Source organism: Zonotrichia albicollis, chromosome 3 (genome assembly GCF_047830755.1).
Source record: "Zonotrichia albicollis isolate bZonAlb1 chromosome 3, bZonAlb1.hap1, whole genome shotgun sequence".
NCBI lineage: Eukaryota > Metazoa > Chordata > Aves > Passeriformes > Passerellidae > Zonotrichia > Zonotrichia albicollis.
Genome location: NC_133821.1, coordinates 15,284,814 through 15,299,465, shown reverse-complemented (window position 1 = coordinate 15,299,465; position 14,652 = coordinate 15,284,814). Strand labels below are relative to the sequence as shown.

The following is a 14,652-nucleotide window of genomic DNA, read 5'->3' as shown; positions in this document are numbered from 1 at the left end:
AGAGGAGGTTCTACGATTGCTAAAGGCGGTCCAACTCCCAGCACAAGTGGCCATAATGCATTGTAAGGGACACCTGAAAGGTAATACTATTCCAGAAATAGGGAACAGGAAGGCAGATACAGAAGCTAATTTGGCTGCCACAAGGGCTAGGGAAGTGAAAGTAATGGCCCTAATACCAGGAGAGCTGGATACCAACATCCAGCCAGAATACCAGGAATCAGATCATAGATGGATTCAAAGGAATAAGGGCAAAATACTAGAAAATGGTTGGGGTAGATTGGAAACGGGACAGCTAGTAATACCAGGAAACGTGATGTGGCAGTTTGTAAAAGCAGAACATGAAAAAGCCCAGTGGGGCTTGGATCCACTCTATCAGTACCTGCAAGCTAGGATAGCAGGGCCAAAATTATTTACCACCATAAAACATGTCACATCCCAGTGTGAGCGATGCCTGAAGAACAACCCGAATACAGGGACTAGGATACATCAGGGAGCAATAAATTGAGGTAAATTCCCAGGTGAAGTATGGCAAATTGATTTTTCTGAACTCACAAGAAAAGGGGGGTTTTGGTACTTGTTGGTATTAACTGATACATTTTCTGGGTGGCCTGAAGCATTCCCTTGCAGGACAAATAAGGAAAGAGAAGTAACTAAAGTGTTATTGAATGAAATTATTCCACGATTTGGAGTACCGAAGAGCATTTCTTCGGATAGGGGTACACATTTCTGTGCAAAAGTAGTAAGAGCAATAAGCAAAGCATTACAAATCAAATGGCAATTACACACGCCTTACCGTCCACAGGCCAGTGGGCAAGTAGAAAAGATGAATCATCTTATCAAACAGCAGATTGCCAAAATATGCCAGAAGACTAATTTGCAGTGGTATCAAGCTTTGCCTATTGCTCTGCTGAGGCTAAGAGTCAAACCAAGGTCAAAAGAAAGGTTAAGCCCATTTGAAGTTCTGTATGGTAGACCTTATGCTATACAAGTTGTAAATGGGGATGCTATGGACCAAATTGGTAATCAGTACATTTACGATTATGTAATTACGGTGGGGAAGCAGTTTGATAAGAATGCTACTGTAACGATAGAGCACCAACCTAAACAACTTGATTGCAAATTGCATCCATTTAATCCCGGTGATTGGGTGTATGTTAAGAATCTTTTAGGAAAACCCCTACAAGAGAAGTGGGAGGGACCCTTCCAAGTGCTGCTGACTACCTTCACCGCGGTTCGGATCAAGGAGCGACCTGCGTGGATCCATTACTCACGGGTCAAGAAAGCTCCGGAGAACAAACAAGAGCAGACATCATGATCCTGACTCCACCTCAAACCCTTACAACTTTGATCATTGGACTCTCGATAAGTATAGCTCTTCCCCAAGACTATGCCCCAATAGACCCATGGTCTTATGCACACCAGTGTATCCACCCAGAGTTGGAAACGAAGGGACCCTATTTCGAGGTTTATGCTCTGCGTAACAATCAGCCATACCCGAGTAAAGTATGGGATCAGTCCTCCATGGTAGCATACAAGGGAGACCAAATCCAAATTGGGTGTCGAGAACTTGACCCGGTAGAAGGGAGAACAAGGCGGCTAGTATTAACAATTAAACCCTTGATGCTAGCCCCTGAACATAACTTAATTACCTTTAGTCCAGTGAAGATGGGCCACCCCACTGACTGGACCCAGCAAAAGAGCCCAATCTCATGTCAGTGGAGTGACTTCCGAGAAGATCCACCCGGATCACAACCCCGAAACTCGGTAATCTATATGTAGGATTCGCTTGGGGAACTACATCCTCGAAACATAACCCTTGACCTCTACCCTCTTCTCTCTCCTGCGGGAAAGATCGTAGTATCTAGTGGTCCTGAGGAAAGGAGGGCACAGTGTGAGATGGCATTTAGATTAGATCAGTCGATGATGTTCACATGCGAAAGGGAATTGAAAACGCTGGAGCGGGGTATTAGCTCCCCTCAGCGGGCTGTCCAATATGAGGTGGCATTATCGGAAGGCATGATCCCATTGTATCCAGATCTAGACTTACCCCAAGAAATCACTCCACTGGTGGAATGTAAAATAGTGCATAACCTGACCTTTATAGGGCCTCAAGTGATAAGAAAATCTAATGAACTAAAATTATTATTAGACCCCACTTATTCTCTGAAGAAGGTGCAGATGAACATCCATACCGATGTTATACATTTGCAGAAGGATTGCCGCCCATTTATACAGCAAAGCCTCAAGGGATAGAATGCATGGCTAGCGACAAGGTCTTATCACAGGAGGGCACAAAGAGATCTTAGTGGGTGGGTCGGCACGGGATTTGGTATATTAAACACGATAGATCAAGAGGTATTAGTGAACAAATTAAGCACCGTCACGACGAACCTGGGAAAGCTTAAGATGCCCCTCAGTTCATCCATGCTTACATTAGCAGAAACACAATCGCTAGTAGTAAAATTGCTAACCATGGTAGCAAACCATACTGCAGAGGATTTTGTGAAGCTTGTTGATTATACAGGGGAATTTAGCAAAGATATTGCTCTCGCTATCCAATGTCCTCAGACACAACAATGGGTACAATCAGTAGCAGCAGGAATAATAATAAGAGAAGGAACGTCAGGTATATTACCTCAAGAAATAAGGGAAACAATATTAAAGGACAATCACACCACACAATTCGAGAAAGACCACCAAGCCTGGTGGCAATTAGTAAATTTCACTTATGAACCCCAACAAGAACACATTGAAGCCTATGTCCTCACCATTAGTGCGGCAGAGGAAAGAGCTATCTTTCCCATCCTCACTCTAGGGACAATACATCAGGGTGTCATTGTCAAGCCAATAGACCATAATGTCTGGGCTAGTTATGATTATACCAAAAAGAGGTGGCAATCGATTAGCACAGAAGCATGTATTCCTAGGGGACAGTTAGGCTATGTTTGCGAAAACACCGTGGTAGAAGCAGAAGATTTATGCTTAGATGTCGAGGATAGTGTATGCACCTTTGAAATGCTTCCGCATAATAGAACACAGTCACAAGTCTACTATATAGGGAATGGGTGTGCTTGCGTGAGGACAGCTTGTGACAACGTCATTATAGATGGTTGCCAAGAAGAGACTAACAATACTAGCTTTTGTGTATGCAACTTTACCAAGATAATAGGTTGTGATTTTTATTATACTGTCCCAATAACTACCCAACAGCTAATTAGCGCAGATTTTAACCTATATCAAGAGATACCGAAATTACAAATAGGGATGGACGTTGAAATTCTTAAAGCAATGCTCGCACATCCTAAATTGAAGGAATTGGTGCAAAAGGTAAATCAAACGACTAAACGAATGATATGGCAGGTGGAACATAATTCAGAGAAAATAAAGGATGTCCTGACCAAAGTAGAACAAGTAGGTCAGCATCATTGGTGGGATATTTTTACAGGACACTCCCCAACAGCTACACAGGTCTTCAACTACCTGGTGCACCCAACGCTAATAGTAATTGTAGCTCTGCTACTGTTAACTTTTACAAATATTTGCATGTGGTGGAGACTAAGGATTATAATGAAAAGAACTCAAATAGTTTGGGCTATGGTACGAGCGTATCAGCGCCCTACAGGAATAGAATTAGACGAAAGAATTCGTATGTTATAAGAAAAGGGGGGAAATGAAGCCCCAAACTGCCCATCCGATCAGCATTTTACTACTGCACAAGAACATAACTTTGTTATCAAAATGCTTAGGCAGAGCCACAGACTGAGAATCAACCCTGAGCAGTCCTATCCCATTCCCATCCCATTAGCTACTCACACGACCCCTAACACTAGAGCCATATCCCATATCACCGGCGGGTGGTCTCATGTTAGGTACAAGGGGATTCACCCCCATCCACACTCAGGAATTGCTTATGATGCTGTATGGTAGGTTATTCATTAATCCGGAAGCAATCCTGGAATTATTGATAATGCTGTATGATAGGTTATTCATTAATCCAGAAGCAATCCTGGTGGATCCTTCTGTTTGAAGTTTGGTAAGCAGGGCAAACAATAAAGAGAGATAGGGATAAGGGAATTGTCGAGCTAAGCATGATCAGAGCTAATAATGTCAAACTGACCCTAAGAGCCGTGCCAGTGTCAAACTGACCCTAAGAGCTGTGCCAGTGTCAAGCTGACCCTAAGAGCCGTGCCAAGCCATGGGAACCAAGCCAAGTACACCGGGAATTGACCATATTAGGATAAGAGTTCAAAAGTTTAAAGAGGAAGACTCATCAGAAGACCCGCGCCCATGAGGAAGGCATCGAAGGACCACCATGAATAATCCTCAAAATAGATGTCTCCGCCCACACCACGCCTCTTATGAATATGATGTAACCCTGCACCCAAGACTGTATAAAAGCTTGCTTCTGTTATGAGATAGCTAGAAATCCCTTTTGTGATTTCTCCGACGCGTCGTAATAAAATACCTCCTGTCTATGTTGACTTACTTGAGTCTCTTAGGCAGTTATTCTCGCCTTTTGGGGCAAAATTCGGCATCACAACTAATAAGAAAATTAAAGAACATTTCTTTTTTTTTTTTTTTAATGATTTCTACCAGTTCAAAGTGCCCAATATTTCCAGGAAAGGAGTGGTTCATGCTCAAAAGGAAGGAGAGGGATAGCTAGTTGCCCCCTGGTGGTACCTCTGTTCAGAAAGGCAGCAGACTCACATCTCAAATGCAGACAGGGTTGTTACATTGCTCCAAGTGCAATAAACACATGAAAATTTCACTGCTCCCCTTCCACTCCATCTGCAAAACCTCTGCAATGCTCCTGGCCAGGAAAAACACAACTGGGCCTGACCACAGTGGGCCTTCATGCTCAGAAATGTTCCAAAGTCTCAGAATGAGCTGTCTGAAGCAGCTGCATTAGCACAGAAAAGATATTTCTGCGCGACAAAGCCTCCCCAGGTTCCTGCTTTTCTCTCAAATCAATTTGATCTTTCCAGTTATGCTCCTGTGTGACAATCACTTCTCCCTGACACATTCTCTGCTCTCTCCTTCATTTTCTCTTCAAAACTGCTGCTCCAAGAACTTTCTGACTCCAAAGCTCCAGAAATTCCTTGCAGCTGCCATTTATCTAGCTCCTAACCTCACAGACACTTGTCTTTAGGAGAATACATTCCAGGGAGTAACACAGAGAATGCAGGTGCAGCAACAGCAAAAAAAACCCCCAAACTTTAACTCCTTATGTTTTCATCATAGTATTTTGTTTGCTGCCATCTGTTAAAAACCAAAATTTCAATACAAAAAAAGAAAGGAAAAGGAAATAAAGTTTCTATTTCTTTTTCCTCAAAAGCTTAAAAAAGGAGTTTAAGATATGAAAAAGAATTAGCTTGGACTCATTGAGGGTTCGGAGAGCTTCCACCCCAGTATCTCCCAAGCTGTTCAAATCTACAACAGCAGCCACATCTGGGATTACATGTCAGAGCCACAGTGACACAGCTGGGCTGCACTGTCACACCTCCTGCACATTTATTTTCTGATGTATCACCTTTGTTGGGCTGGAGCCCTATCAGTGGCTGGTACAGGAACACAATTCTGTGATGCTCTGAGCCACAGGGAGTTCAGCTTTTGAAACAAAGCTGTATGTTCAAGGTATCACTATTTTTTTTTCACATTTTATGCTAAAAATCCAATACCACACACTGTGCTTTCATAAATTCATGGGTAGTCTGCTATCAACCAAGAATGAACAGTTCTGAAAGGTAACATTAAGAACAGTGAAGAACTACTGTGTCCCAAATTCACATAAGAGATGGGGGGAAATGTGTGTAAGTACTTAAGAACACATCACTGGGGATGGGCACACATCAGGATTGTCCCATGGAGGAGATGCTGCCTTTGCAGAGCAGATCACTCTCCTGAGAGAGCTCAGCCATTTCATCTGAACACACAAGTATTTTCTTCTTTTTCTCACTGTCTTGTTGATGTGAATCAAGTTCAATCAATCCAGGCCAGGGTGAGTATGGACACTGAACATGGAACACAAACACTCAGTGTTATGAACAAAAATTCGGTTAATATTTTTTTTGTGAGAAAGAGTTATAGGGAGGCAGCCGGATCTCTGTTTCTTGCCAGGGTTCTTAGTGCTTTGTTATTGTAATCACGGGTCGTTGAGGCTTATCTCCTCTTCTGTATTAGTAAAAGCCCTGGCTGGGTGGAGTGATGGCCCTTTTCCGAGGCAGTGCGCTCTTCCAACACAGGGAAAACACCTGAGAGGGTGGGGGGGGGTTATGCAAAGTGACTCCAAAGACCAGCATGCTTTGAGACCTCGACTCCAAAATGCAACGAGAAAACCCTAAAAACAACGAGCCACCTAAGAATTGAGAGACTAAAGTGATGTCCGGACGTGAGGAGCCAAGTGCTGAGCCTGCAGAGATGCGGAGTCCCTCTCGCCCTGACCATGGGAGTCGTCCCCAGCGCTGAGACTGAGGGGGACCGCGCTGAGAAAGCGAGATCTAACGGGGACACCACGCCCTAAAGGCTCCCACGAGGACTGCATCCCCGGCTCTGCCTCTGGTGGACAGAGCTGCGCATATCCTCCTCCTCTGAGTCGCCCTGGGAGACGCGACGGGGACTGCAGCCCTGCCGAGCTGCCCAATCCTGAGCTGATCACTTTTAATAAAGGCATTAAAAAGGAGAAGAAGTCTCCTGGCCCTGTTTATTTCACTCAGCAAGAGGCAGCAAAGCTTTAGCTGGGGTGGTGTCAATCTCACAGCTGGAGCGCCTGAGATGCTCTGCTAACCATGGCATGCTTCACCTGTGAGGATGATGATGATGGGCCAGCAGAAGGTTACTGTGCCACTTCCTAGCTTTACAAGATTAGCACTCCAAACCAGCATTAGTTGCCAAGGAGTTTTCCACATGGGATAGTTAATCTCCCATAAATGCATGTTAGAAGAGAGCTGCTCACTTGATTTGCACTTGACCTGTAATTAATGTATCCAGGGCATCTTTGCTTAGGAATACAAGTGTCCAAATCAAATACTCCTGATCTATGGAAGTTCAAAAGTTAAACTAAACTATTTTACTGTAACGAAGTACAGAAAATGAACATCAACACTTCTGTGGCTTAAAGCTTTAGAATACATGATACTAAAATAACAATGGAGATGTCCATAAACTTCATTTTACCTCAGAGGTAAACAATATGACACAACAGGGCTTTTCTTGTCAAGTTCTTCTTTCTGATTTTAGGGCTACCTGCAACACCACCAAACTCCAAGGAATATGGAATATCTCCCCACTGCTTCCTTTTAGCTGTCAATAATACCCGGGCCACAAAACCAGAAATCAGCATGATGATCTAATATTGTGCTCCAATCAAAACCAACCAACACTAAATACAGATAGAAGCATTTCAAGAACTACAAAACCTGCCAAGTGATGCAGGATAGATTAAGTTTATTCAAACTATATAAAACTTCATTTACAATAATTATTAGATTTATAATATAGTAGCCTCACACTAAATGCCAGTAATCTTGTATACTCCTGTTCTGAATAATAAATATATAATCACTGGCAGCCTTTTTAACCTGCATTTTAATTATAGACAGAGATTAAAGGAGAATACACACACACACTTGAATGTAAATATCTATTATGACAATGACACAGACTTCATTTCCAGAAACACTTAAAAAACAAATGGGTGGAAAGCAAGAAACAAGGCCTGTGAATCATAAAGGTTATTACAACTAAAATCTACTTCCAGCTCCTCCAAGTTCAGAGGATCTCAAAGGTGACTTTCTTAATACTGAGAGTAAAAGAACCCTTAAATCAGCACAGCAGTGGCACTGGCACACAGTAAATTACAGCAGACTGTAAATTACCTCAGTTTGCCTTACTATCCCACTGAGTGGTGCTCTGCATATGCTGTTAGTAAATTAATTACCTGAACACACTGCTCACACTTGAATAAGTCTGTACAATTAGGAAAAGATTCAGCAGAGATCTAAGAGATAAATTTCAAGATCTAAAGACGTGTTATTGTGAGAAAGTTAAGACACTCCAATCTTGTTCTTCCCAAAGAAGGTCAAGATCTGCACTGATCACAAGTACCTACAAAGGAAGATAATTCAGATGGGTAAATAGCTCTGCAACCTTTTATTTTAATGGAAAGGCATAACTAAACCTAATTTTGTGAAAGATTACATTGGGTAATTTACATTAGCAATGAATACAAATTTTAACAGATTTTCGGTAACTATACCAAGAAAAGGCATGCTGACCTCAGTGTAACTCAAAATCTTAAACCAAGTTCAATACATTTTTAAAGAGAGAACTGTGGCTAAAAAGGAAGCTTGAAACTGATGCACAGAAATTCCAAATACAAGTATACCCAGCATGTTTAATGAAGAATCTAAGATGATTATAATGGCCTTTCCTGGCTCGGAAAAAAAACCCCAAATGATTCTGTAAAATATGTGCACCACAGATGTGCAATAAAAATAACCCTGTTCTAGATTATGAGGTATTAAACAGCATCATAACAGGAAGCTCATCAGTAACTAAGTCAGGAATAAGTGTTTTGTAACATTTGCAAGAAATGATTTTCAGCAAGTCCAGATAAAACAAAATTGATAAAAAGCCACCAAGGTTAAAACCAGGCCAGGTGTGCCAAGCCTGGCATGCCAAGGGCCGGGATGTTTTCATGTCTGGCTGAGTCCCTGAGTGTGGACAGCTCCTGCAGTCCTGAACTGCTGCTCCCTCTGAGCACACAGCCCCAGCAATCCCTCCTGCAGCCCCCTCCTGCTCCCAGGGAGGGAGGACACACATAAAAACCTCCTTTACCTGCTCCAGAGGCCGTATGAACACTCCAAAAAGTATTTTGGTTTTGAGGAGTGGGAGAAAAGTACAAAAGCTTTCACCCTTTTCAAAAATAAAAGGCAGGTTTAAGTTTAAAAGCAAGCAGTTGCTGCCTCCCCTCATCTGAAACCACTATAACTGAACAAAAGAGGAATTTGACTACAATTCAATATGGGCAGCTGTGAATGCCCTGATGAGTATCCTCAGTACTAACATGGAGTAAAGCAGTTTAAATGTGGCTTCTCAGCTGCTGATTTGAAAATCTAAACACACACAAGCATATTAGGCTTGTGAAAGTGTTTTCAATTTAATAATAAATTTATAACAGATAATAATTTTGAAAATAAATGTTACAAGTAACCACAGGGATGTTCTATAGCTACTGATTTCACTGATGTGTGAGCACAAAGGGGCACATCTAAATCAATATGGAAAATTCTAGGATCCAGATCAGCAATTACATTATGCAAAGCCTTTCCTCTCCAGATCATTAGACTATTTTGTCTAAATTTGCACAGGTGAGCAGTTATTTTAACACTGGTGGCATGACTACCTCAAAATTCTATGTAATTAATCTGCATTGCCAGCATTAAAAATGGTGTGACAGAAGAAACTCCTGGAGAAGAAGAAAAACATGAGCCTTTATTATAGACTGAGTCATGAATCCTCCAAGAGATCATTCATCTACACAAGCACAGCACAAGGTGTTTCAGCACAGGAAGCATCTCAAACAACTGGCCACTGCAAGGAAAGCTTATTCAGGAAAACCCTGAAAGTAAAACACACACATAAGAGGGAAAAGTGGCTTTGGGACTTTTTAAAACTTCCCCCAAACTTTGGCCTCATTGAAGAAGTAAAAAAATAAATAAACACTAACTTTTCACTTCAAGATGAGCCAGTATTTTCCTCATGTTATGAGCCCACTAATAAATTGACAGATGTATATTTCCAAATCCTGCTTCAACTACTGGATGGAAATAGATTTTCCAGCCATGTGAACCCTTCCACAGGACTTCTGTAGACAATAACCACAATAACAAAGCCCCTCTTCTTGAAACCGTGTTCTCATAATGGACAATACACTGATACCATGGTAACATACAATTTTAAAGGTAGGCAGCACAAATAATTCCAAAAACTCTTAGTTGTGAGTTCTGTATAGCAGCCACAAAGCTAACCTTGAGCCTTCTCCCAAATACTGCAATCTCACTGAGTTCTGCTGATGTTTTTTTGTCTCAAACATCCAGGCCACAGCAGTGGGCAGAAAAGTAGAAGTGCCAGTGGTGTGCCACAGCCTCCTGCAACTGTCTAGGAAAGCAGCAGAGCAGAGGAGCCACGAACCACAGCAAAAGGTCCTGCTGGGGGTAAAACCAACAATTTCTGCTTGAAGGGCTGCCCTTATGCTGCAGCCCCCCCCCATCAGATAAAAACCCATGCAGAAAGATCCTTATCCAGCTTCCCTTCTGCCTAAAACACAAGCCCCTGTGAACAGGACCTGTGACCGTGTTCACAGGGGTTCTTGGATGAGGGAAGAGACGAGGATCTGACTCCATGTTTCAGAAGGTTGATTTATTATTTTATCATATATATTACATTAAAACTATACTAAAATAATAGAAGAAAGGCTTTCCTCAGAAGGGCAGCTAAGAATAGAATAGAAAAGAATGATAACAAAGGTTTGTGGCTCAGCTCTCTGTCTGAGCCAGCTGACTGTGATTGGTCATTAATTACAAACATCCAACATGGGCCAATCACAGATGCACCTGTTGCATTCCACAGCAGCAGATAATCAATGTTTACATTTTGTTCCTGAGCCCTCTCAGCTTCTCAGGGGGAAAAATCCTAAAGAAAGGATTTTTCATAGAAGATGTCTGTGACACAGTACCAACCAATACATGACATTTGGCAAAACACTGAGTTCAGAATTTGCACTGTAAAGGCTGAACCTGACAGCCATCACCCCTGGGTGAGCAGGGTGCCTGTTTCTCTCATTCTCCTGCTGCTGGCTGGAGTTTGTGTGCAGGCAGCAGAGGATTTGCCCCTGATCCCTGATGAGCACCCTCCTGTCAGGAATGTCACCTCCCTGTCCCAGAGCAGCTCCCAGCACCCTCCTCCCTCAGGGCAGCCAAAGGATGCACCAAGAGGTGGCTTTGCCCAAGCTCAGCCTCCAGCAGGACCACGACAATCTCTGGTCACATCTGCACGTGCTGCCTGTTTCAGCAGAGCCTCACCTCAGCACAAAGTTCATTTCACATCAGAGCCTCCCCTCAGCTTCGCTGCACAAGCTTTAGAACCAGGCAGGCCACAAATCAGATTGCTATTACCAGTAGCAGGAGACAGGACAGCATTATGTATGCTCCAATACAATCCACTGATTCCCTCTTTTGAGACACAGAGAAAAAGCCATCTGCTCTGCAGCACCAAGGCTGCCCACCATTTACCTCCACTGCAAAGTTACCAGGAGATAAGAAGAAGGAAAAAAAAGGCATTGACTAAAATTAGTCACTCCTTGGGCACCGACCCAACAGCCTGCAGAAACAATTTTTTTGTCTTCAAAATATAAATCCAATTATTAGTATTTGAAGTATTTCTGCAACTGGGACTTTAACATTCTGGACTTTTTCAGCTAGAGGATTTGCCACAGAGATTTGTTCTTTCTTCACCTGCATCCCACATTACTGCATGGCTCTCCCACGGCAGCACAGGAAAGGCCTCAAACTGCAGGAAATGCATGTAAACTTACACACCATTCCAGGCTGCCAGCATGGAGCCTCTCACTGTTTTATATGGACAGAACAGTAACTTCAGCAGATTGAACAAGTGCATATAATGAGAGACAACTGTGTGCACTACATCCATCTCTCTCCTGGGTTAAGGAGCAGTCACGGCCCAGCTGCACTACAGAATCTGCCAGAGGGCAAGCAGTGCTATCAGAACACTCTGGGACAAATTCCATTTCAATTCCAATCTCAAAGTAAAACTGTGTGGTTCTTACCATACAGCAAAATGTCAGCTTTCCTGCCACCAAGTAAACTGTGTTTACCTGTAATTATTTTATGTGAAAGCTCAGTTATGGTCTGCTACTGTACTATAAACTATGTTGGAGAAAATTCACAGGGGTGATGCATAAATCTCAAAGTCTCTTAGTAATGAACTAATCTGACTTTTTTTATACCATAAGAATATTCCAAAACCAATTTTGCAATGCTTACTGTTATTATCCTTTATATATTAAGCTGCAGACTGAGAGCTGCATGAAGTCAGTGCTAAATTAGTCAGGACTAAGTTTACATCTTCATTTTAAGTACAGGACTGCAAATGAAAGAACTATGTGTGGCAGTAATTTGAAAACATCCAGATCACCAAAACTGGAGAGAGTAGGAATGGAAGCACAAGGCAGCCACTCCTTGAAACTTTCACAGTTCCAGCAGTTCAGCAATGCTACAGAAAACATGAAGCTCTCTGTCTGATGGAAAACACCCCTGACTTGCACCAAACTTAGGTAAATACAAACCTTAAGGTAAAGGTCAGCAGAGCAGAAGTTTGCTGCCTTTACAAACAACCACAGAGTGTCTGCCTCACCTGCCAAGCAGAGACTGCAACACTGACGCTGCTGCCAGGCTGGCCAGCACAGCCCAATGCTAAGGGAAACTGAGTCACACACTCTACTATGGCATCTGCTACAGGTGAAGTGACCCACCTGTCAAACCTTCCCAGTGTCACTGCAGCCAATATAAACGTGACAGAGAAGAAAAAGTTATTTTTCATAGTTCATATCAACTTCTTGAAACACACAGTGCTTTCTCTGGAAAACGGGCAAGGCAAATGGAGAAACAGTAACCTAAACATTGCCCAATCTAGTGAACAGGGAAAGTTCATTTAATAAGCAATAAACCACAGCTAATTATTAATTACAGTCATATCAGCTGGTCCATGACTTGTATTAATCAGTCTCTAAATGCAGCACAGCACCCATGACTGAGCTGCACCAAGCTGAGAGTGTCAGCTCCATCCATAATTTATGATGATCCTCCATAAATCTGTTCAGTTAACACAATGACACCGGCCATGTGGGCACATTAACCAATTTTTCCCTGACAGCTATTGGAGCTGTAACAAAGACCTACATGGAGCAGCCAGAAGCAAGATTTCCACTCTGAGTCCCTTCTCTCTGAGAATCTTTGGATATGGGAAGGAGTTGGTTTCTTGATGAACTTGAGCGGTGCTGAACAAAACAGTGTGACCAAAAGATGTCTGCCCTGTTCTGTGCACATCTATTGAAATCAGTAAATGCCCTAGTTTTAGCCTGGCAGGAGTTCACAGTTTGTAAGAGGACACACCAAGATGGCATCCAGGCATTCTACATTGAATAATTTCCTCTTCTGTAACACTCAAGTACTTTGTGCATGAATACACATATACAGCAACACATGTCTGGTTTTTAGCCACACTAAGTTTTTATCAAATCCTTGTGCTCTTTGAAAACAACATCCACACAAATCCTATGGAGATGACAGAATCAATGAGGTTAAAAAAGACCTCTGACACCATCGAGTCCAGCTTTTAACCAAATACCATCCTGTCAAACAGACCACAGCACTAACTGGCACATCCAGTCTTTCCTTAAACACCTCCAGGGACAGTGACTCCACCACCTCCTTGGGCAGTCTGTTCCAATGTCCAATCACCCTTTCAGTGAAGAAATTCCTCCTAACATTCAATCTAAACTGAATCTTGAGATTATGCCTTCTCACTTGTTGCCTGGGAGAAGAGGCCAATCCCCACCGGGCTGCACTCTCCTCTCAGGAGCTGGAGAGGGTGATAAGGCCACTCCTGAGTCTCCTCCAGGCTGAACACCCACAGCCCTCCCAGCTGCTCCTCATCAGACTCACGGCTCCAGCCCTTCCCTAGCTCCATTCCCCTTCTCTGGACTCCTTCCAGCACCTCAATGTCCTTCTAGCAGCGAGGGGCCCAGAACTGGACACAGCACTCGAGGTGCAGATACACAGCACTGCATGCATGAAAACACACATGTTTACAGGCTGCCTTCCTGCACAGCCAGGTTTGTGCTGCTGACACACAGCACAAGGTACCTGATCTCTCCCCCGGGCATTCATCAGTGCCCCCCAACCACAGCGTGTGCCCGCCCTGACCCCCAGCCCCGCGGAGCTGCTCGCACCGTGCACAACACGGGCTATGAACACAGCAGCCCTCCTTGCCCCCACGGGCGCCAGCCGGCTCCGGAGCGCCGGGCAGCTTCGCCCCTTCCCCGGGCCAGGACGCTCCTTCCCCCGCACTGCCCCGACCCCCGCGGCCAGGGCGGGCTGTCACCGCGCCCCGCCCGCCTCCCGCTTCCCGCCCCGCCCGCCCGGCAGGTGCCGCCCGGGCGGGGCGGGGGGCCCGGCCGCGGTACCCCCGAGGGCAGCGGGGGTCGCACCCTCGGGACGGAGCTCCCCGCCCGCCGCCCGGGCCGGGGCCTCGCCCGGGAGGGGCGGCGGCGGGGGGGTGGGGGGGGGGCCGGGCCGGCCCGGTTGCCAGGGAGGAGGCTCGGGCTCCGGCCCCGCACAGCGCCCGCGGCAGGAGAGAAGGAGCGAAGAAGGGAGGCGTGCGGACGGCGGGGCGCGGCGCGGGTGTCCCGCCGGGACGAGGGGGCGGCGGGAGCGGGGGCACCGGTCCCTACTCACTCTCGTCAGGCAGCTGATCCAGCTCCGCCATCTTGAACGAGCCGCGCCGCTTTTTCAAAGGCTGCCTGGCGCGGGGCATTCTGGGGGAGGAGACGGGGCCGGGCGCGCGGCGGGCGCG

The 14,652-nt window shown here is 44.7% G+C and overlaps 1 protein-coding gene across 9 annotated transcripts in view; it reads right to left on the bottom strand.

Annotated features, from left to right (window-relative positions):
- LIN9 (lin-9 DREAM MuvB core complex component) overlaps positions 1–14,652 on the bottom strand; it is a 62,529-nt gene extending 47,877 nt beyond the window's left edge. For all 9 annotated transcript variants that reach the window (XM_074536804.1, XM_005488478.2, XM_074536806.1 and 6 more), the window contains exon 1: positions 14,535–14,652. In XM_074536804.1, coding sequence (XP_074392905.1) covers positions 14,535–14,613 — 79 coding nt within the window. In that variant the 5' untranslated portion in view covers positions 14,614–14,652. The remainder of the gene's footprint in view (positions 1–14,534) is intronic.